The sequence below is a fragment of the Panthera onca genome, chromosome D3 (assembly GCF_046562875.1).
Source record: "Panthera onca isolate mPanOnc1 chromosome D3, mPanOnc1 haplotype 2, whole genome shotgun sequence".
NCBI classification, from domain to species: Eukaryota; Metazoa; Chordata; class Mammalia; order Carnivora; family Felidae; genus Panthera; species Panthera onca.
The window spans coordinates 65,130,159-65,154,796 of NC_138350.1; the positions used below are offsets into that span (position 1 = coordinate 65,130,159).

At 43.4% G+C, this 24,638-nt stretch overlaps 1 protein-coding gene across 6 annotated transcripts in view; it reads left to right on the plus strand.

Moving 5' to 3' along the window:
- The window catches only part of SLC14A2 (solute carrier family 14 member 2), a 425,016-nt gene that overhangs the window by 350,889 nt on the left and 49,489 nt on the right, over positions 1-24,638 (plus strand). For all 6 annotated transcript variants that reach the window (XM_078435288.2, XM_060613727.3, XM_060613732.3 and 3 more), the window contains one exon: positions 20,190-20,371. In XM_078435288.2, coding sequence (XP_078291414.2) covers positions 20,219-20,371 — 153 coding nt within the window. In that variant the 5' untranslated portion in view covers positions 20,190-20,218. The remainder of the gene's footprint in view (positions 1-20,189; positions 20,372-24,638) is intronic.

Genomic DNA, 24,638 nt, shown 5'->3' on the forward strand with positions numbered 1-24,638 from the left:
CTTTCCCAGCTCCCCACCTCCTCACACACCCTCCCCAGGATGCCTGGAGCCTTGATACTTACTGTTCCAGAGCTCTCCCTGCAGGGGCAGCCATTTAGTAGACCAAGTTATACCAAGGGATCTTTTACTTACTGTACTAAATCTTTCCAAGGGTGCTTGTTTTTCAAAAGAGGATACCTGAAGAGGTCTATGTTTAGTTCAAAGGAGTAAATCACTAATGATATAATTTCAGATGCCAGGTAACTGGAGAGAATCCAAATGTCAGCAGACAGGATTTTAACAAAGCCAAGTATTGTGAAGAGCAGTCTTGCTTAGAGAATCCAAACATATTCAGTCTTGAATGTATTCATGGAGAATTAAGTGGTCCACTTTTGTCCAATTCAAAATTTTCACTGGTCAGATTTTCTCCTGGTCATAGACATTTCTGCAACTGGAATAAGCTGATTATTTATTGCTAACCACTCACCACCTACAATTCACTTTTCCAATTTTCCGTGTTGCCTGTACAGTGCCACTTTGTCAATCCCTGCAGTTTATTGACTGTGTTCTGATGGCTGGGGTAAACAAATTACTTCAAGAATAACTGGAGCAAAAAGGGCATTGCTTTCTGGCTTCTAATGATGGAGCTGGTGTGCGACCCAATTGGTCCTAATGTCAGCAGGCAATTCACCGTCATGAGGGTGCAAGTCACATAACCCATCCTATCAGTGACAAAATTTTGTATGGTACATAACATTGACCTTGTTTTATTCTGAGTAAATATTAGATAATATCAGATCAAATGATTTTGCAGATAAAATACTCCCAAATTTTGAAGTCTACTCTTTTAAAATCCATTGAAAATATACTGCACAGTAACAACTCTGCTTTATGAATGCATTAAAAGCATCAATAACCAAGAAGTTCACACTCTTACATTAGGGCCAGAGGACATTTATTGGATCTGGGGTGTCTTGTACCATTTAGACCCAAATCTGTCCTTAGCTCAGTGGTTTCCAAATTTCTTTACTGTGCAGTTCTACCAGAAAAATATTTTTGAGCAGGCACCCCAATACGTTTGTTTAATTACAAATTATATTTATGTATCTACATCAGCCAATATGTCAAGGCACAATACACAATTAGGTCAGGGTCATCTATAATGATAGTCAATGTAAACCCTTTTTATTTTTTTTAATATAATTTATTGTCAAATTGGCTTCCATACAACACCCAATGCTCATCCTAACAAGTGCCCTCCTCAATGCCCATCACCCACTTTCCCCTCTCCCCCACCCCCATCAACCTTCAGTTTGTTCTCTGTATTTAAGAGTCTCTTATGGTTTGCCTCCCTCCCTCTCTGTTTGTAACTTTTTTTCCCTTCCCTTCCCCCATGGTCTTCTGTTAAGTTTCTCAAGATCCATATATGAGTGAAAACATATGATATCTGTCTTTCTCTGACTGACTTATTTCACTTAGCATAATACCCTCCAGTTCTATCCACATTGCTGCAAATGGCCTGATTTTATTCTTTCTCATTGCCAAGTAGTATTCGATTGTATATATAAACCACGTCTTCTTTATCCATTCATCAGTTGATGGACATTTAGGCTCTTAACATAATTTGACTATTGTTGAAAGTGCTGTTATAAACATTGGGGTACATGTGCCCCTATGCATCAGCACTCCTGTATCCCTTGGGTAAATTCCTAGCAGTGCTATTGCTGGGTCATAGGGTAGATCTATTTTTAATTTTTTGAGGAACCTCCACACTGTTTTCCAGAGCGGCTGCAACAGTTTGCATTCCCACCAACAGTGCAAGAGGGTTCCGGTTTCTCCACATCCTCTCCAGCATCGATAGTCTCCTGATTTGTTCATTTTAGCCACTCTGACTGGTGTGAGGTGGTATCTGAGGGTGGTTTTGATTTGTATTTCCCTGATGAGGAGCAACATTGAGCATCTTTTCATGTGCCTATTGGCCATGTGGATGTCTTCTTTAGAGAAGTGTCTATTCAGGTCTTCTGCCCATTTCTTCACTGGATTATTTGTTTTTCAGGTGTGGAGTTTGGTGAGTTCTTTATAGATTTTGGATACTAACCCTTTATCTGATATGTCATTTGCAAATATCTTTTCCCATTCCATTGGTTGCCTTTTAGTTTCGTTGATTATTTGCTTTGCAGTGCAGAAGCATTTTTATCTTGATGAGGTCCCAATAGTTCATTTTTGCTTTTAATTCTCTTGCCTTTGGAGATGTGTCAAGTAAGAAATTGCTGCAGCTGAGGTCAAAGAGGTTGTTGCCTGCTTTCTTCTCTAGGGTTTTGATGGTTTCCTGTCTCACATTCAGGTCTTTCATCCAATTTGAGTTTATTTTGGTGTACGGTATAAGAAAGTGGTCTAGTTTTCATTCTTTGGCTTGTTGCTGTCCAATTCTCCCAGCACCATTTGGTAAAGAGACTGTCTTTGTTTCCATTGGATACTCTTTCCTGCTTTGTCAAAGATTATCTGGCCATACATTTGTGGGTCCAATTCTGGGTTCTTTGTTCTATTCCATTGGTCTATGTGTCTGTTCTTGTGCCAATACCATACTGTATTGATGATTACAGCTTTGTAGTAGAATGTAAACCCTTTTTAAAGTAGACTTCATAATTTTGACATTTTGGGGGCCTAATTCTTATTGTGGCTAATTAGGTTGTCATTGCCTTTACTTTCTAATGTGGCTGGAATCATCAGAACATAATCAGAACTGAAGAAGCAATAGCACCACTTTCCTGTGATTTATTTGGACTTATATTAGTCATTTTTTATGTTCTGAAATTTCTTTGTAGGACTCTTTCTAATCCATTTGTCCATTTTGTGTCAATCCTTTTGTACCATGGAAATTCCACTCTATTCCAGAATGATAATAATAATATTAATAACCAATAAGAAGCACTTATTCAGAAAGTTTTCCTCCAGAGCCTAAATAGATAGCCACTAACCTCCTAATCTTGCAACACTAAAGGTATGGTACATAAGATCCATAAATGACATGTGACAACTTGAAAAAGGATCTGAACCAGGATACCTTAAGTTTATCTCAATTTTTAGATAAAAATATACATAGAAGTTCTAATATGTATCCACACCCCAATTGACTGAGTGTCTTACAATACCCCTCAGGATGAATGTCCCACTTTGGGGACCCCTGGTTCTAGTTCACCTTAAAATGAAGCCTCTTCTGGAGAGGAGAGAGGAGAGGAAATTGGAGAGGTACACTGAGACCAAGTTGGACTTAATGTCCTGCCTGGGAGTTTGGGCATCCTGGGTTCACTGGGAAGCATTAAAGAGTCTTAAAGAAGGGGTGATATGACATGATTTGCATTCTTGCAAATTATTCTGAATGCACCAAGGAGAACGGATTGTGGAGCATACACAGATACCAGGAGTTATAACAGGAGGTATGATAATGGTCTGACTTACGGCTGCAGCCTGGAGAAAAGTGGGAAGATTCACACGATAGTAAAAATTTGGTTATCCATTAAACTTGCCCAAGGTTAAACAGCTGGTAGGCAGCAAAGCTAAATTTAGACCCCAGGTCTCCTCACTCCCAATACAGTGATTTTTCTTCTGATTTGCCATGTCAGAGAACACCTGGTCCCTCTGTTTTATCCTCCCCCAGGGAGATAGGTGATCAGGAGCTAAGCCCAGATAGCAGCGTGCAGTTTCCAGCAGGGTGATGAAGGAAGGCAACAGGAAAGGAAAAGCACTGCCTTCTCCAGATGTATTTATCTTTGCAGGATCCATGAGGGGGCTCCATGAGAATCTGTTTTCTAGGTATTGAATCCCGTACTGAAATAACACACTTTCCAGTGACAGCAAACTGAAACTCCAAGTGACTATTCATTCAAGTCCAGGCCTTAACAAAAGCCATAACCCATCCTTCTGAAGGGTGGAAGGTGATAGGGAAGTACCAACTTGGGGGAAAGAGAAATAGACTCTTGTAATCACTCCCACTAAGGAGATTTCATCTCTTCTGTTGGGCTGTTTACAGTCCTTCTTCCTTTAAGCTAAAAAGTTAGCTCCTCCAAAAATTCCTTCCTAATTACCCCTTCCCTCTTGTCCCCTGCCTCCTGCCCCAGTCTCCTTTCTTATGGCATCTATTGGTCGGGGTTTAGTACATAAAACAGAAACGACTACAGGTATTTTAAGCAGAAAGGGATTTAATACAGGAATTTAGGGGCTCACAAAATTGGGGACATAGTTGTAGGAGTGAGCTTTGGGCCAGAAATTACTCCTGAAACACTACAGAACCGACCTACCATAGGAGCTACTACCTCTGAGGCCACCACTGAAACTACTGAGTTCAAAAACCCACCATTATATTCCAGGAATCAGGAAGCCAGAATCATGAAGTCACTATAGCTCCTGCCCCTAAAACCCACAAAGCTAGTGGCTGAGCAGTGAGCAGCAAAAAACATCATCTGTCCATGACCTTTCTTTCAGGAGAAAACAGCTGAAAAGGCAAGACTTCTGCTTCACTTCTACCTTCTAAATTTTGCCTAATGCCTCAAATTGACAAAGCCTGATTTTATTCTAAAACCTCAGCTGCAAGAGAAGCTGAGAAATTTGATTTTTTTATTTTTTAATGTTTATTTATTTTTGAGAGAGAGGGAGACAAAGCGGGAGCAGGGGAGGGGCAGAGAGAGACAGAGACAGAATCTGAAGCAGGCTCCAGGCTCCGAACTGTCAGCACAGAGCCAGATGCAGACTCGAACTTACAAATCATGAGATCATGACCTGGGCCACCAACTGAGCCACCCAGGCGCCCCTGAGAAATTTGACTTTTAACTTTCTAGCCTCTTGGATATAGTAAGGTACCCTAGAAGGATTGAGCAAGCCATCCTACAGGCTCCAGCATGGGATATCCTAAATTACATTCTGTTTTTTTAATGTGTCTAACCACCCCTTAGCTCCTGAAGGACAGAGCTCCTGGACGTCATGTCTTTCACATCCTTCAAGGCTGCAAGACTTGCAAATGAGAGGTCCTTGCTAAGGACAGCCAAATAATCAAATGATGAAACACATTCACTGTTTCAGTACTTTCTTACTTTGCTTTCTGATTCTGTTCCTGCCTTTAAATGTTGTCTCTGAAGTAAACCCCCTTGAAGATAATGCTGGTTGGTACTTCTCAGGTGTGTCCCCATAGAGTGAGCCACAGGGCTGGCCATATACATTCCTCCTAGATTAGTGTGTTGATTGTGTTTCACAACTGATTCTCACCCAGAAGTGTTTTTTTTTTCCCCCAAAAGACATTTTTGCCCTATGAAGTTCAACCAACAGGAAACTAATTTCCTGCAAAAGTGTGAGGACAACAGATCTTTCTTATATGCACTATTGTCTCATTTTGGCAGCAGACTACCTCCAAATTCTAAAGTAGGTGCCCTCTACACTATTCTACAAGGTTGTTATGAGGATTAGATAACACAGAGAGCATTACCTACCACATAGTAGATGTCAGTAAGTATCAATTCCTTCCTTTTTCCTTCATAAAAAAGTATACCTTTCCAGGCTTCTGCTAAGAGACTGGCTAATTAGATCTTTGAAGAGGTATTAATGGCTAATGTATTAGTTATCTACTGATGTGTAACAAATTGCCCAAAACTTAGCAACTTAAAACAAGAAAAATGTTTTTGGCCAGGAATCTGGGAGGAACATAGCTGGGTGGTTCTGGCTTAGAGTCTCTAATGAGATGGCTGTCACGATGATGGCTTTACTAAAGGCTTTACTGGAGCTGGAGGATCTGCTCTTAAGATCCTTGTGCATCTAGCCAGCTGATGCTGGTTGTTGCCAAGAGGTCTCAGTTCCTCTCCACGACAGACTCCTAAGGCTGCAGTTCCCCCAGAGCAAGTGACCCAAAAATGCAAGGCTGAAGTGGCAGTGTCTTTTAAACCTAGCCCCAGAAGGGACAGAACCTCCTTTCTATGATGTCCTGTTGGTTACACAGGTCAGCTCTGTGAGTACCGGGAAGCAAGGGTCACCAAGGGCCACTGTGGAGGTTGGCTGCCACACCTCATAATGGCCTAATAGGGTAGATGAACTCTTCCATTTACTGTCATTGTGATTTGGAAGGGATTTTGAATGTCTCAATGCAAGTTTGTAAGATATTCTTAGAGATACTTTAATCTTTGTCAAGATTTTAGCTCTAGAGCACACTCATTAGACACTCAGAAAATATGTGAAGAAAGAATAAATTTGTCCCTTAAGCAACATATAAACATTCTCCAAAATGAAGCAACTCAAGAGATAAAGCATCTATGGGGCTTTCTTGTGAATATATATGTATATAAATTATGCATTGTGTGTGTGTGATAAAATGTCACCCACATAGTGAAATAAAATAAAGTACTTGGGAACATATAAACTATAAAAAATTAGTGATAATTGCTGAATTCCTTTTTATGTATACATATATACATATACATATGTATATATGTATATATGTATATATATATATATATTCTTTCTTCAATAAATAGGGACAGAAATGTATGAAATTATGAATTACAATTAAGGAATGGAATGAAATGGTATAAATCTTGACAATGCAATAATAATAATAATAATAATAATATTAGTAAAAATTGATAAAAGCATATGAAAACAGTTTTCCTATTTTTCTTAGTTAGGAGGCAATCAGTACTACCTAAATATGAAACCTGGATTTTTTTTTTTAAAGATACTGAGTTCTTAATTTTTTAAATGCTTTTTCTGTTTTCTTAACCTTAAAAGGTTACAAAAACTAAAAATATTTCCCATGATGAATAAACATTTATCTGAAGTTTAGCAGTTTCTCTAGTTTCACTTTAATTCATTTTTCTTTTGTTCAAGTCACACAAAATTAAATATGATACTTTCCGTTAAAAAACAATAGCTCAAAAAAACAAAAACAAAACAAAATAATAGCTCATAAGACATTATCCTATTTCTAGGAAATAATTTTGTCTTTCCATTTTTTCTTTTGCTGTTCAGGAATATGAGCACAAAGGTATCTGGAAGGACAGTTCCCCAATGTTTATGATGGCCATTTCTGCATTTGGGAAGTGGCAGTAAGTTTCTGCATTCTTCCTGTGCTCTTCAGTATTTGAAATTTTCATAGTGACTACATATGATTTTTTTAAACATGACAAGGAGAGGCTTAAACTAAAAACAATATGATTATTGGGTGGGTGATACTATCATCTCATTTGAAGGCATATTCCCCAAAATGTTTATGTCTTAGAACCTCAGAAGCCCTTGAAGATGTTATAGATGGGCCATCAGTTTTGAGAGGTGTACTTTACCTGCCTTTTGCCCTAGTGGGTTGGTGTGTAGAATTAATGCAACCAAGACAATGGGTTTGGTTCTCCAAATGAGCCATTTGTCTTCTCCCTGATCTGTGATCCCCATCTGTACCCCTAACCAGAACTGGACCACTTATAGAGGCAAAGCACTGATCAAGGGGCCTGCAAGTTGGAGTCTTGGTTGAATCCTACTTCCTAGTTCACAGTTGTATCAGCCGGGTCATGAAGGAATTAGGAGCACCACCAAATAGGAAATGGAATCACAGACCCTTAGAAGGATGGCTCTGTAAACTCTGAAAAACAGAAAGAAACAGGACACAGGACTCCTTCACATCCAATTAAAATATCTCTTCAAAGTTGATCTTGGAGAAATGATGGTATTAAAAACCTTTCTACCAACAGGGAAGTTTTTGACTTTCATGACTTTTTGCATCCCGGGCTTACCAGGTTTTCTCACTGAGCATTTTGTGGGGACCGACCCTTGTCATATAGGCTTGACCTGCATATTGCAGGATATGTGGCCTCCCTGGCCTTCACCACTAAATAGTAGTGGTACCCCTCCTTCATTGAGTCAACCAAAAGATGCTCCCCTCATTTCCACCTTCATTCTCTACCCACCCCCACAGTGGGAAGCAGGGCAGTCCCATCCCTGGACACTCACAGTGTACCTTCTGGTTTCCATGAGGACAAGAACTTTGTCTTGCTCACTGATGAATCTCTAGTGACTGACACATAGTAGGTACTCAACAAACATTTGAATTAATGAGCAATATCCAATGTAGGATCTGCTATGGGGAAATTAGTGTTTTAGGAAGATGAACATTTCTAAATATTTACATCAGCAAATCTACTCTCATTAAATTCCTGGTAGTTGGAGCCTTTAGAGCTTATGAACAGCCCCAGAAAAGCCGGGAGGACGTAGGCAGAAACTGACATTTGGTGACACCTACGGTTCGTGGAGTAGTGTGCTGCTCAGCCCTCTACATGTTGCCTTATGAGGCAGCAATCACCATTCTGCTTCCCAGATGAGGAGGAATCCCCACGTGGTACATGGTAGATGGCAGAGCTAGAATTTGGCTGGACTCCCAAGGCCATGTTCTTTTGGTTCCACCCACTGTGACCATCCCGACGGAGTTTGCTCATCAACACTCACCCTCCTTTCAGATGCTCTCGAGAAAACACATCTTCAGAGGTTTCACAACAAAATTTGTTTTCCAGTGATGTCCAGATAAATTCCATCTCTTCAGAGGCTTGACTGCATAAATATAGCCAACATATCTCTCCCATTACATCAGTCAAGCTGCAGGGGGTCAGAGGACAAGCATCTCGGCAAATGTCTTCGGCCACTTGCTAAATGCATACCTTCTTTAACACTCAACTGTTGTAACCCCAAGTGGCTTCTTTGGAGATCTGAGGAAAGCTCATTTGGTAAATCTGGTTAGGGCTGAATGAGAAGAAAGAGTGGGATAAAGTTAGATTAAGTCCCCATCTCCACACCAGGATCCCTCTGCTTTTCCTTCTTCGGTAGCTGGTCCGGAGCTGGCTGTCTCTGGAACCACATGATGTGCCAGGGCCACGTACAGGGCAGTGTGACAGAACAGCTCACTTCCCCTCCCCAGGAAGACTGTTGCTCCATCCTTCACAGGACTCATGAAAGAGAGGAGGAGGAGGGAGAAGCCTTGCCAGGGAGTCTGGCAGCCTGGAGGCTGTGGCCCCTTCAGAGCAGAGACAGAGGGCTCAGGAGTGCCCATCTGTCTCCCCAGCCCATCTCCTCACCTGCTCCATCTCCTTCTCAGCACATCCTCTCCCACCAGCACTTCAATCCTCCTACTGTGCTGTGACTCTGAGGTTTCTCTCCTCTCTTCTCTTTCTCCTTCCTCCTATTCTCCTCCCCGCCCCCCACCACTTCCCTTACGTCTCCCTGTAATGCCCCAGTCCTCCCACTTTTTCCTTCCTGCCTGCCAATTCCAACTGTATTCCTCTTCTCACTACCCCCACGAAATGTCCCCTTCCACTCTGGGCGAGGCTTCCTCTATTCTCTCTTCTCCAATATGGCACGAACTTATTGTTTGATTACTGATGTTCTTACTAGTGCCCTTCATTCCTGCATACCCCCACCCCGACCCCAGCATCCCACTGACGTTCATAGCATGAGGGTGTCATGACTAAAGCCTCCTAACCTTGACTCACCCCAACATGAATCCATGTTTATGCCCTCTTTGGGGCCATTCACAGCAAGGACCCAACCTCACCTCCTCTTTATGGTGTTGTCCGAGCTTACAAAGCAAAGCTGAGTTTTCGATTTAGGTATTTTCAACAATGGGAGGAGCCTCCATTTCCATAGGTGCTACATTTTTATTTCTGAAACTGTGCACCCTTTACAAACCAGCTTTCTCAGGAGCTGCCATGGTTAGGGCCCTGCACAGGTTGCGTGGGAAGCTGGGATTTAGCTGCCACAGGCCAAGACACATGATGAAAAGGACTGGGGTGTTTGCCATCTCCTTTCATCTGGAGGTAGAGGATGTAAATGGTATTTAATTAAAATAATAAATCTAGCTTTGGTTTCGTTTTGGTTTTGCTGTTGGTAAATCTAATCTGGTTTCACTTGTTTACCGAATGCTTTCACCACTCAGCCGAAGTTCTGAAAAGAATGGAGATTATGCCCAGGCCCTCTCCTCTTGCTCCCTTCTTGTAGCTCCCCACACCCAGTGCCTTCTCCCTACAAGAGCACTGCCCAGCTAGACCCCTGGCCCTGTGCTTCCCAGAGCTTATGAGTAGAGGAACCACCTGAAGGTCTTATTCAAATGCAAAGTCTGCTTCTGAGAAAGGGCCTAGAACCTGCATTTAGAAATGCAGTGAGGGTCTCTCTGGGTGGCTCAGTCAGTTGAGTGTCCAACTCTTAATTTCAGCTCAGATCATGCTCTCATGGTTGTGGGATCAAGCCCAGCATTGGGCTCCACGTTGAGTATGGAGCCTGCTTAAGATTCTCTCTCTCTCCCTCTCCCTCTGCCCCTCCCCTGCTCACATGTGCATCCATTCGCATCCTCTGCCCTCCCTTCTCAAAAAAAAAAAAAAAAGAAAAAAGAAATGTAGCTGATCCTCACCCTGCACCATGAGTAGCAGGGCAATAAAATGTGTTCTGCAAGGTCAGACACCCAAAGGTCCAGGTCATTGCTTCTCAGTCTGGGCTGCACATCAGCATCAGCATCACCTGGAGAGCTCTTAACATTCTCAGTGCCCATGCTGCACCCCAGACCACTCACTGAAGCCACAATCTCTGGAGGAGGAGCCCAGGCATCAGCATTTTTTTAAAGCTCCCAAGAGAAAGATGGTTGTGTGCTGTCAGGGATGAGAATCTGCTCTCAGGGTTGAAAGGAAAGAGCATTCACATATGGCTGAAGGGAAAGGGAAGGTGCCCTGAAAACTGCATTGCCCCCTACTCGCCCAGTTGTTTTTCCATCATGTGCAGAAAGTGAAGTCATGTTTGAAGACAGAGGGTGACTTGGGGAAGCCAGTGCCTGTAATGGCTCCCAAGCACATTACAGAGTGCTGAGAAGTCTATCCAAAAGCATGGAAGATGGGGCAGGGGGCTGCTGCACTAGGAGAACCCTGCCCTGGGGCCCCTTTGGCTGCTGCTTAAGACCTGAGACTTAACACCATCCCCTTAACTGCCCTTCTTTACCTGTACCCAACAGCACCCCCTCCCCCTTCAGAACACCTCCACTCTGTCTCCAGAAGGCCTTCAGTGTCACCTGACTCTGAGTTGTGCCCAGATTAGAGGCTCCAGGGACAGCGCCTGATGGGATCTGTCCCAATTTCTGCACCCTCCCAGGGACAGCCCTGCCTCCCTACTCTGATCCCTGTCACTTCTAGAAAATAAACATCTGTGCAGGGAAAACATTATCAAGGTTTTACTGAAAAGAAAAGGAGTAGCCCAGGGGCCTAAAGAACATGCCAAACTAAGTCCTTGGAGAGGTTAATTTCGGAAGAACTGTATCCCTGCCAAATGGAAGAACAGGATTGCATACTGCCCCAGGTTACACATAGGAAGTTCCAGTTTGAGGCTGTGGTTCAGTTCCCAGAAGGAGACATGTATTTGTACACATGAAACCTAAACTACATAAAGCCAGGCCCCAGGGAGAATGGAGGACGCACTAGCCTCTGCGCTCTGCATGAGGAGAGAGAGACATCCTGGGGGCAGAGCCCTTGGGGTCAGTGATGGTGTTGTGGAAAGAGCCCAGGCCTGAGCATTAAGAGGCAGGGTCAGCCCCAGCCACTGTGTCAATGCCCTGTGTGACTCAGGTGAGAACCCTCACTTCTCTGGGCCAGTGAAATAAGAATAACACCACCCTGCCCCTCTCCCCATCATGGGATCATTCAGAGAAACAAATGCAGTTCTGGATAGGAGAGTACTTTGTAGAGTATGAAATATTATGTGCACAGAGGGTTAGAGCAGTGTGGAATTTGCAGAGTTCAGAGTGCATATGTGCATGTGAGTGCACATGTATGAGTATGTGTGCACATACATGAGGATTGTGCATATGTATGAGTACAAGTGTGTGTGTGTGACTGTTGCACTGGGAAATAGATCCTAACCACTGCACGGGCCAAAGGAGAGGTCAGAGTGTCCCTGGGTCAGGAAAGCACTATAGCAATAATTGGGCTGGGACATGTGGGCAGGATTCAGGGAAGTAATGGAGAACAACACATGAAGAAACAGAATGGAGCCTGAGGCAGCCATGGGCCCAGAGACCTCCCGCCCAGAACAGGAGTACGTGCTACAGAGAGGCTGGAGATTGGTTCAAGCACACATGAAGCCCTGTCCCCCACCCCCCGCACCAAAGCAGAACCACGGGAGAGTGAGAACACGGCTACCTTCACCTTCGGTGCCACTCACCTCTTCCCCCAAGTAGCCCCCTACCTGTGTGGAGACTAGACACGTTGCCCCCCGGGCAGTCTGGGGACACACCTGAAGTAGCCATCTGCAGACTCAGAATGTCTTCCTAGCAATTCTGTTTTAAAATAAAAAAGGTAAAAGCGGTAAGCACCCAGTCCCAGCAGCAAGGCCCTTAGACTTGGAGCACCTCAGAAGCTTTCTGAGTAGTAGCATGACCAAGCCATGTCTTAAGGTATTTCATCCATCACCAGGGGCAAGGTGGAGAGAAGCTGGAGAGCTGCAGTCAGGGAGACTGGCTGAGAGCTGACCTGGACAGAAGAGGACCAGCCCAGAGGGAGAAAACAGACTTACACAGACAAGGCCCTTGAAGTGAAATTTGATGGCTTAGTAATTGCTGGTTTAGGGATGTGGTGAAGCAGGGGCTCAATACACAGCACATCAGAGGGTCATCCCACTTAAAGAATGTCAACTGAGAAGGGTACAGTAACCCCCTCAGAATGTCCTTCCAAATGCAAGGAGATCCAGTATCTAAGGAGGAGATCCATGCAGGTCTAGCCTCCTCTCCCAATCCCACTCCGGGCCCTGGTTATGTCCCCTGCTGCAGGCACCAACCCTGGCCCCTGCGAGAGAACCCAGAAAATAGAGCCCCCAATGTGCTGACCACCAGCCATCTCTAACCCCGACAGTCTGCAGATGGGCCAGGGGAGGCTGTGCTCCCTCTTGACTCCCATCCCTCCCAGCCCGACCCCTGGCCCCGTGAGTCAGGCTTCTCTCAGCCCACATCAGACTCGCTGGGCTGGAGCTGCCAAGAAAAAATCTGAGCCCCCTAATAAGAAGGAGCATTCAGCCAACATCTTACACAAGCCAGCCCTGGGAAAGGCACCTCTCACCTTAGCCCAGCTGCCGGCCAGCCCCTTCTTCTGTTCCCTGCCCTATCTGTCAAGGGACGAGGCCTCTCCTGGCTTGATCCCCTCCTTGGCCTCACTGAGGTATGATCCATGGATCTGTCCTGTCCCCATTCCAGCATCAACTTGGCCCCAGACAGCTGATTTCTCCCTTTCAACAGCTGTCCACGGGGCTCAGAAATCAGCAGAGCCCTGGCCCAGGGACCCAGCCTGACTCAGCAAGGTCCTTTTGGAGTCATGTCTCTGCCTTTGATCCTGCTGTCACTGAGATACACAAGCAAGATGGCAGAGAGTCTGGGGGCTTTGTTGGGTGAACCAAATTAAAGGAAATCCAGAGGTCCGCCCCAGAGAAAGGAAGATGAAGATCAATCTTTGAAGTGCTCTCATGTAGGGAAGGGAGGACATATATCCTGTGCAGATATGAAGGCAGCACTAGAACCAGCACTGGGTAAAACCGCAGGGACTTGACATCAGCTCCATAGACCTAATGGCTTCTAGTATGCAGACATGTTCACAAGGAGAGCAGCCTGCCTCATGGGATCGTGGGACACCAGCCAACTGTCAGAAGCACTAAAAAGTAGATTCCTTCATTGATTGAGAGAGGCGAAGAATATCCTTTTTGATCCTGAGGTTGTAGATATACACAGAAACTGTTTTCCATAATTGCATCAACTACAAACTCTTGGGAAAAATTAATTCAACAAATATTTTGGAAAACCTGCTAATCACTTTTTCTTCTCTAGAGCTGCTGTGACCTCCATAACTCAGCTTGGGTAGATGATGAATAAACGAGGCCATTTTAGTTTCACCCCGGGATGACAACTTCACTGGCATACTTAATCCCAATAGGCCACGGGAAAGGGAGAGAGCCTTCGCTCTGCACTAAGTCACACCAACAACTCAAGAAACCCCTCCAGTCACAAGCCCCCATTCTCCCTTGACACCCAGAATGTGCTAGAGAGGACACAGCCCCTCCCCATTGAGCATGGGCATGCTTTGGCATTGCTATCAGGGACAGATAGTCCTTTAGAGAAAAAAAGCAGGTCAAGAATTAAAGTTAGGGGCACCTGGGTGGCCCAGTCGGTCCAGTGTCTGACTTCGGCTCAGGTCATGATCTCACGTTTGTGAGTTCAAGCCCCGCGTCAGGCTCTGTGCTGACAGCTCAGCCTGGAGCCTGCTTCAGATTCTGTATCTCTCTCTCTCTCCCCCTCCCCTGCTCATGCTCTGCCTCTCTCTGTCTCTCAAATATAAATAAATGTTTAAAAAATTTTTTAATTAAAAAATAAAGAATTTCAAAGTTAGTACAATAGAGTCAGACACGTTTTCTAAATATTGCAAGAATTGGGGTCCAAATATAGGGACTGAGAACTCTTCCCAGTCTGGCTTCTGACTCCCTACCTTCCTCTTTCTATTGCCTGCTGACACCCTTCCCCATATTCCAGCAAGGTGTACAACTGGGATTTCCTGGCACAAACCATGAATGTATTTTCTTAGGCATTTCCTTGGCCTTGAGTGTTCTCCTCCCTCTGTCTTGCTCAGCCAAGTCCCAACGTGAAAGCCTGGGCCCCAGTCTTTTCGTGCCCAGGAGCTGCCCTGTGCTCCTACAGCTGGCCCCGCATCCCCTCTGCTATTGCCTTTCCTCTGTTCTGAAAGTCTGTTCACTTCTCTCTCCCTGCCTTCCGAAGCCCAAGCCCAAACATGAGCACTGTGCAGGCAGCTCTGATGCTTCTGGGGGAGTCCAAGGACACACAGTAGGTGCTCAACAAAGAGCATTCTTACAAGGAGGATGGAGGAGCTAGTGTTTCGGGAGCCCCCTTGTGGGAACATTCAAGGCCTGGGTTTTGGAGAGACATGAGGCTGATCCAACAGCCCTTTCCGTCCATATTTCTGAGGGAGAAGAGGTGCGGGCAGCCAAGGGGAGCATTTGCACGCCAAGCAGATAATTATGTGTTCTTGGAAGCTGGTTTAATGGACTGGCTCAGAGCTGAGTTGGGAATGGGCTCTGAGGCCTGCCGCCTTCAGACGGGACGTGGCTCAGGCAAGGATTTCACCGTCCAGTTTTAACAAGTGGCCAACGCCTTATGGAAACTTTTGAAAGGCGTTCTGTTTCAGGCCAGCCAGCTTGTACTTCATCTGGTTACTTTACCCATCTTTCCTTCAATTTGAGAGCACAAGAAGAAAGGAAACTAAAAATCACTGAGTGCCTACTACGTGCCAAGAACCAAGTCAGCAATTTCACTGTCCTAAGAGTCCCACATTGCCCTTTGAAGAGGGAGAAACAGAGGCCCATGTAGCCCCTCGCGGCAGAGAAAAGAGTGAAGCTGGGCATCTCAGCTTCTGCAGCCTGTGCTCTTTCCAGACACAGCGACCTTCTCTTTACAAGGCCATTCTTGCTGCACGTCTCAATCCTACCCCAAAGCCAAAATTCCCCCAGTTGAACAGGATAAACATTCCCATGGCAAAGGAACGCTGTGTTCCCCAGAGGAGATGCAATCACGTTGTTCCTGCTTAGGCTATGTGTGCTTATGAAATAGAACTGGGCTGAGGGCCTGGACACAGGCTGAGGGCAGCCACCCCTCCCCTGAATCCCCCAGCTGTGCCCTGCAAGGCAGTTAGAGTAACAGAAGGGTAGGGAGCCCAGGGTGGAAAGCTGGGTCTAATCTTGACTTTGCAGCAAGCTGCTGGTTTTCCTGGGTCTCTGCTTCCTCTTGCCATCACAAGGCAGTAGCTTGCTTCGAAAAGTGCAGAGTTAAATCCATGTGAGAAATAATTCTTATTTTGCTTTCCTGCGCATTGATTTCTCTATCTGTAGTTGCAAATGTTGTCCACATACAGGAGAGACTCAGAGGTAGAGAAGAAAGTACCTTTTTGGAGATGACTCTGGAGAGAGTACTTCCCTCGTACAATCACTCATTCTTTCCATAATCATTAGACACATATTGAGGGCTCTCAATATAGACACATGTGTCAAGCTCTCTGCCAGGCAGAACAAATACAGAAATCAAAAAGATAAAACCCCTGTTCTTAAAGGACTCCTAATGTATAAGCCATTTTTTCACCAAAAAAAAAAAAAATATGTATATATATACATATAAGTGTTTGAATTGTCATGGTTAGAAAATAATCCTGAATATACCCATTCTCCACTCCTGTATACTTAAGCCCTATCACTAAAAAATATTTCCTTGACTATATAATATACATTGTTCTCATATTTCAAAATTTATTAAATCAACACACATCTTGCAATTTTGATTGGCAGCATTTTCTTCTTGGTGATACACCAAATAATGATCATCTTACAGATGATCACATCTTAGATTTAATGAAATATATTTCATTTCACTTTTCAATTGGGCTTTTAAAGGAATTAACAGCCACTGAATTTAACATAAGGTTTTTCCAGCACATTTCTAGTTCGTCCAGATGTATGGTGCCACACACATCATGTGTCTAGATAACCTGATTGCCCCTCATTTTTTCTTCTGGATGGCTTGGAAGCAATCTCATACCAATGGGCCAGGATGCTGTATCACCTCTTGGCCACCAGAGGGAGAGAGCACCTTGGTTCTCAGGCTTGCTGGTTTTCCCTCTCGCTTAAACCATTCCAGCATGCCCCCTCCAGGGCAAACTGAAACACACTCAAACTCCACCTGCAAGGTCAGAAGAGAGGAAAGGGCCCTCTTCCAGAGCAATGGCAGTCAGAAAGAGGAATTAGTTCTGAATGATGTTTGCAAACCTACAATAAAAATCAGCTATGGTTTAAATGAGCAACTCTGGGGAATGAGGACACGTGTTAGACATGGCAGAGTTCTTGCCACAAAAAATGCAGAGCTGATGAGTGGCCCAATGCCCTTCTTAAACCATTCAAGACTCAGGATACTTGTAAAGTTGTGCAAGGAAGTTTTCCCACTCCAGCAATCACCTGTAGCCTTCTATTCTTCCTCCTTTTCTTCCTCCCCTTCTTCCTTCCCTCATTTAACTATTTATTGAACATCTGCTATGTGCCAGGCACTTAGCTAGGAGCTAAGAATAGAATACAGCAGTAAACAGAACAAAAAAGGTCACTGTCCTCATGTATCTTAAGTTCTGGTGGGGAGACATACACTATAAAAATAAATCTATCATCACTTGGTACAAAAAAAAAAATGCTATAAGGAAAGACATTAGGTCCCATGAGAGTATGATAGGAGAACATGGTCAGGAGCTGACCTGGGCAGGCTTCTCTGATGAGTGGTAATGGAGACAATGCTTGAGGGAAGAAGAGGAGTTTCTAGGTAACTAGCAAGGGAGAGCCCATCTGGGCACACAGACCAGCATTTGCAGAGGCCCTGAGGTGGAAAGTGTTCAACACTTAGGCACTGAAAGGACGCAAGTGTGGAACTTAGAGACAAGGGGCAGGAGAAACCCAGGGTGGGCTAACACATAACAGGAACATGGTGGTACAGAGTTCTGTGTGCATGTTTAAGATGCATTTTTCCATCAGTAGCCATTGATGGGATTGAAGCAGGGAACAGACATGAGCAAAGTTGAGTATTGATATGACAGCACTGGTGGCCCTGTGGAGCATGGCGTGAAGGAGAAATCTGAGAAGTGAGGTGTCCGATTGGGAGTTACTAGAGCAGTGGCAAGAGGTGATGACAGCCAAATGGTGACAGTGGGCATCCAGGTGTATTTTAGAGGTAGTATTACTGGATTGGGGGAGGCTAGAGGGGGTATTATAAGGAGTAGCTTGGAATGGAGAGAGGACTTTTCCTGGAACAGGCACCTTTCAGAGAGGACAGGGTCTGAGAAGGAAACATTATGAGCTGTTTCAGTGCATTAACTTTATGCTATTTCTAGAACATCCATATGCAAGTGTAAAGTAGACAATTAAATCTGTGAATCCGATGCTCAAAACTGGGCTGGAAATATTAGATTTGGGAGTCATAGGTACACAGATGGAGGATAAAGCCACAGTGAGAGCTGACGTCAGCTGGGTAGGAGCATCAGTAAAGAGAAAATGGTCCAGAACAGAGCTCAACAGAATGCTTATATTTACAGGAGGAGCCAGCCAAGGACAGTGTGAAAGAGCAGCTAGAGAGAGGATCAATGTAAATGCCAAAAAGAGGAGAGTGTGTCAAGGAGGGTTGGTCAGCTGTGTGGACGCCCTGAGCTGTCTGATGAGATGAAGACCAAAGCATGTTTCAGATTTGCCAACATGGAGGTCTTACAGCAGGGGCAGTAGCAGCAGAAACCAGCCTGGGCTGGCCAAAGACAGAAAGGGGAGTGCCAGGAGTCCGCCCAAGAGGATGGCAAGCATAAATCTAAAGTGACGGCAGCCTACCCAGTTATGCAGTTTTTCTCAGGCAATGTTCAGTTGCTTGATGAAAGCCTAGAAGAGATGGAGCGTTGGGTTTAGCCTGGCCAGGATTTCACCACGCAAGCATGAGAGAGGGATTGGGGAGGGCAGAGCAAGGGTGTTGAAAGAAGTAAAGTGACTGCTCCAAAGTCTAAGTTGGTTAAGGAGGGCAGGGGAGATAGGGAGCTGGTGGAGCTAAGGGACTGGAGGTCTCCCAGAAGTGAAAGTGCTGTCAGTGGACGCACTTGAGCAGGTGAGCCTGAAGTCCAAAGGAGAGCATCAGACTCTGGAGATTTCATAGTTTGTGTAAGACCAAGTCCACGTGGTGACTGTGGAAATTAGTGGCTGAAAAGAAGAGGTAGAGAGGGTCACTAGAAATGAGGAACACAAGGGTCTGTGAAGTCAGAGAATGCAGTGATGACTTAATGTCAAAGAGATCAATCTCAATGTACAGACATTGAAGTTACTGAAAATTATTGGAGTAGAGATGAAGATAACTAGAAAGGAGCCCCTCAAGTCTTCACTGAAGGAGTGAATGACCAGGAAGTCAGTAACACGGCAGTGAGCAGTGAGAGGGATAGTGTAAGCCTCAAAAAAGAGGGCTTTCTGCACCAGCGAAGTGAGCAGTGGTCTGGAAGCAACAGGGAAGAACAAGAAATCCTTTCATTGGGAGTAGGAAATAGCCCAGGGAAATGGCACTAATGCAAGTAGAGGAAGGGGTCTGGCTCCCCTTTGGAAGAGAACTCTGCATCATTTATCTGGGTCTGCAGTGCTAAGTGTGAGGAACACCAGCACCCATGCTAGGGATCTGCAGACACCGTCCTAAGATACACTGTCTTGCAACTCAGGGGAGGCAGGGTGGAGCCATGGGGAGAAGTCTAGATCATACTGAGAGGGGACTGTGCAGGTCCAAAGCCACCTGTCATAGGAACAGTAAAGTAAGTGAAGACATAACTGAGCCAGGGGAAGACAAAGAAGAACAGAATGGCTAAGGTGGCTTGAAGAGGAAGGAGAGAAGCACGCACTACCAGCGGGCAGCCACAGTAAGCCAGGAAACTGAGGACCGCAGGCAGAAGTTACTCCACCAGCTTGTCCTGGCATAAACCCTGGCCCCGGTAGTGAAGGGAAAAGGAGTCCCACGTGGAGGGGGAAGGACCTCCAGCCTGGTGCACACAGCTTCTAGTAGATGTTACCAGAACTGCTGCTGCTTCTTTGAACTGTTCCTGGGGAAGGAAAAGGAGGAAGAAGCTGGAAAGGGCACTGACAGCAGAGGGAAGAGAGGAGGGACTAGAGGTCAACCATAATCAACATAAGCTCCATAGCAAGTAAGAAAAGGAGTCGCCCTTAGATCCTCACTCAGTTAGAAGCCCCAGATCTATGTGTGCATATCAAAGAGAAAGTATTTTTACAACTACAGCAGTGAGATAGTACTATGGATAATATAAAAGGTAGAGAAAAAATATTTCAGTGATCAGGAAAAAAAGAGAGGCATCTATTCTAACTGGGTGGTCAGGGAAATCTTCACGGCAGAAATGGACTTTCCTCTGGACTTGGAAGAATGGGGGGATTTTGAAAGATAAGGCCACAATGGTGGAGGAGTGGCCCCAGGGCTCTCTGGCAGCACTCTACTGCAAGAGTCATGTATCAGGACTGACTGCATGCCTCCTGCGGCCTCCCTGCAGCCCCAGCCAAGTCCCCCTGGGCCCCATCCTGACTCACTGTTCTCCCCCTTTCCTTTCCGCTTGCAGGACCTAGGAGCGACCGCCCCCTGAAGGAAATGTCTGACACTCATCACAGCAGCCCTCTCCTGACAGAGCCTCTTTCCAGCAGATACAAACTGTATGAGTCAGAGTTTACCAGCCCTAGCTGGCCCTCAAGCCCCCAGGATACACACCCAGCCCTGCCCCTCCTGGAAATGCCTGAAGAAAAGGTGAGGAGTGTCCCTCCCAGGATATTTCACAGGTGGAGGGAAGGGGAGGAAGGGTGATGAAAGATGCTGCTCTCCCAGCTGCCCAGTGCACGGGTTGCATAATGCCATGGAAGGGTCACTGGCCGGGGAGGCTCTGCCCCAGTCAACGCAGGGTTCCAGCCCCTGGTTGGTCCCAGTGGGTCTAAGATAGAAAACGTGTTTCTGTGTGCAACATGATTTTAGAGGCAGGTGGGGAATGCACAGTCACACACCGGTCTTCCAACCAGTCCCCAAAATCTTTCCCCTTAGACCTGCTCCCTTGAATTACCTTATTGTCTCCCAAAGTAAGGCCTGTGTTCAAATGCTAGCTTTTAACACTCCTTGAACTGATAGAGTGGAGAGGGATCCAGGACCACTAACGTTTGGGGTTTTTTTTTTTAATGAGATATAATTTACATGCTATAAAATTCACCCCTTTAAAGTATACATTTCACTGATTTTTAGCATAATTACAGAGTTTGCCAACATCACCACCACTGAACTCCAGAATATTTTCATCACCTTGAAAAGAAACCCAATACTCATTAGCAGTCACTCCGCATTCCACCAGGCCACCACCAATCTACCTTGTGTCCCTGTGGATTTGCCCATTCCGTATGTGTGATGTACATGGAATCATATAACATATGGCCTTTTGTGAAATGCTTGTGTCATTTAACATAATGCTTTCAGGTGCATCCTTATTGTAGCATGAATCGGTACATCATTTCTTTTTATGACCCAACAATATTTCATGGTATGAGTGTACCATAGCCTACTTACCCATTCATCCATTGATTGACACTGGGTTGTTTCTTTTTGCCTGTTATAAAAAAAAACAATGCTACTGTGAACATTTGTGTCGAAGTTTTTGTGCAGACATATGTTTTTCTTCTTCTTGGGTACATAGCCAGAAGTGGAATTTCTGGGTCATATGGTAAATCTATGTTTAACATTTTAAGGAGCTGCCAAACTGTTTTCCAAAGTAGCTGCATCAGGTGTACATTCTCTCCAGCCAGGTATACATTGTTCCAGTCTACCTCCTTGTCAAAACTCGTTACGGTCTGTCTTTTTTATTACAGCCTGGGTGGATGTGAACTGACATCTCACTGTGATTTTGATTAGTATTTCCCTAATGTCAAATTGATGTTGAACATCTTTTCATGTGCTTAATGACCACTTATATACCGTCTTCAGAAAAATGTCTTTTCAAATCCTTTGCCCATCTTTCAATTGGGTTATTTGTCTTTTTATTGTGGAGTTGTAATAGTTCTTTATATATTCTGGATATTAGGCCCTTGCCAATTGTATGATTCACAAATAATTTCTCCCACTTTATAGGTCTTTTCACTATCTTGATAGTGTCCTTAGAAGCACAAAATTTGTGATTTTTAAGTCCAATTTATCTCTCTTGTCTTTGATTGCTTATGTATTTGGTGTCATATCTAAGAAACCATTTTCTTATCCAGGTCACAAAGATTTACTCCTATGTTTTTATCTAACAGTTTTATAATTTTAGCACTTACATGTAAGTCTTTTCTCCATTTTGAGTTAATTTTTGTATAAGGCATTAAGTAGGGGTCCAATTATCCAGTTGTCCCAACACCATTTATTGAAAAGGCTATTCTTTCTCCATTGAACTGTTTTGACACTCATCAAAAATCAACGGACCGTAGGTGTATGTGTTTATCTCTAGACTCTCAATTTTATTTAACTGATTTATATACCTATCCTTATGCGAGTACCACACTATCTTGATTACGGTAGCTTTGTAGTAAGTTTTGAAATCAAGCAAGATTGTTTTATCTGTTCTCAGACCCCTGAATTTCTATATTAATTTTAGGATCTGACTTTGAATTTCTGAAAAAAAATGAAACTCGGATTTTGGTAGAGATTGTATTAAATCTATAGATCAATTTAAGGAGTATTGCCATTTTTAACAAGAGTAAGTCTTCCAATCCATGGACACAGGATATATTTCCATTTACTTAAGTCTTTAATTCCTTTTGATTTTTTGTAGTTTTTAGTATTAAAAAACTTGTATAAAACCTTTAGTTTTAGGATATAAAGCCTTTCTTGTTAAATTTATTCCAAAATATTTTATTCTTTTCCATACTATCATAAATAGAATTTTCTTCACAATATTCTTGGATTGTTCCTTGCCCATATATAAAAATAAAGTTGATTTTTGTATATTGATCTTCTATCCAGCAAATTTGCTGAACTTGTCCATTAACTTTAATAGGTTTGGTAGGGGGCGGGGAGGTGGTTGAAGATTTTTTAAGGAGTTGCTATACAGCAGAATGTCCCATCTGCAAATGGAGAGGTTTTAAATCCTTGCTTTCCAATCTGGGTCCCTTTTGGTCTGTTTTTTTCTTATCTAATTGCTCTGGCCAAAACTTGCAGTACATTATTAAATCAAAGTGACAAGAGAACCAACATCATTGTCTCATTCCTGATCTTAAAGGGAAAGCATCCCATCTTTCACCATTATATATAATATTAACTGTGGGTTTTTAGTAGATATCCTTTATTAAGTTGAGAAATTTCCTTTCTATTCCTGGTTTTTTGAATGTTTTTATCAGGAAAGGTTGTTGAATTTGTCAAGTGGTTTTTCTGTGTCTATTGAAACAATGATGTGGGTTTTTTTCTTTTATTCTTTCAACAGTAATAATTATTGATTGATTTTTTATACATTGAAACAGTCTTGAATTCTGAGAATAAATCCCACTTGGCCATCATTCTTTTTATATGTTACTGAATCTGGCTTGGTAGTGTTTTGTTAAGGATTTTTGCATCTATGTTTATAAAGCAGATTGATCTGTAATTTGCTTTTTTGTGATGTCTTTGTCTGGCTTTGGTGTTAGGGTAATACTAATACTAGCTTCACAGAATGTGATAAGAAGTATTGCCTTCTCTTCTGTTTTTTGAAAAATACTGTTATTAATTCTTTAAAGATTTGGTAGAATGTACAGCCATCTGAACTTGGGCTTTTCTTTGTGGGAAGTGTTTTGTTTGTTGTTTTTGGTTTTGCTTTACTAATATAATTTACTTTGTTATAAGTCAGCTCAGATTTTTCTGTTTCTTCTTGAGTCAGTTTGGTACTTTTTGCCTTTCTAGGAATGTATCCAGTTCATCTAGGTTATCTGATTTGTTAGCACACAATTATTCATTTCTTTAGAATCCATTTCTTTATAACATTTTTAATTTTTTAAATGTTTATTTATTTTGAAAGAGGGAGAGAGTGTGTGAGAGGGGGAGGGGCAGAGAGAGCAGGAGACACGGAGAATCTCAAGCAGGCTCCTCACTGTCAGCACAGACCCTGATGCGAGGCTCAATCCCATGAATCATGAGATCATGACCTGAGCTGAAATCAAGAGTCAAACAACTGCCTGAGCCACCCATGCGCCCCAACCCATTTTATTTCTTGAAGGTTGGTAGTCATGTCTCGTCTCTCATTTCTGATTCTGGTAATTTCAATCTTCTTTTCTCGTCTTGGTCAATCTAGCTAAAAGTTTGTCAATTTTGACCTTTACAAAGAACCATCTTTTAGTTTCAATGATTTTTCTGTATTTTTCATTATTTCATTTATTTTCTTGATAATTTTTGTTATATCCTTCACTCTACTTGCTTTTGGTTTAGTTCACTGTTATTCTAGTTTCTTAAAGTGGAAGGTTAAGTTGTTGATACAGAATATTTCTCTTTTTAGCACAGGTCTTTATACCTACAATTTCCCTCTAACACTGATTTAGCTGCATCCCATAAGTTTTGTTTTCATTCATCTCAGAGTAGCTCCTAATTTCTCTTCTGATTTCCTTTTTGATCCATTGATTATTTAGGAGCGTGTTGTTTAATTGCCACATCATTTCTCAAATTTCCTTCTGCTTTTGATTTCTAAATTCACTCCATTATGGTCAGAGAACATGATTTCAATCCCTTTAAATTTAGTGATACCTTTTTATCGGTAAAAATGTTTTACTTATCCAACTTCAAGCTGTATTACAAAGCTGTAATCATCAAGACAGTATGGTACTGGTACAAGAACAGACACTCAGATCAATGGAACAGAATAAAGAACCCAGAAATGGACCCACAAATGTATGGCCAACTAATCTTTGACAAAGCAGGAAAGAATATCCAATGGAATAAAGACAGTCTCTTCAGCAAGTGGTGCTGGGAAAACTGGAGAGCAACATGCAGAAAAATGAACCTGGACCACTTACACCACACACAAAAATAAACTCAAAAT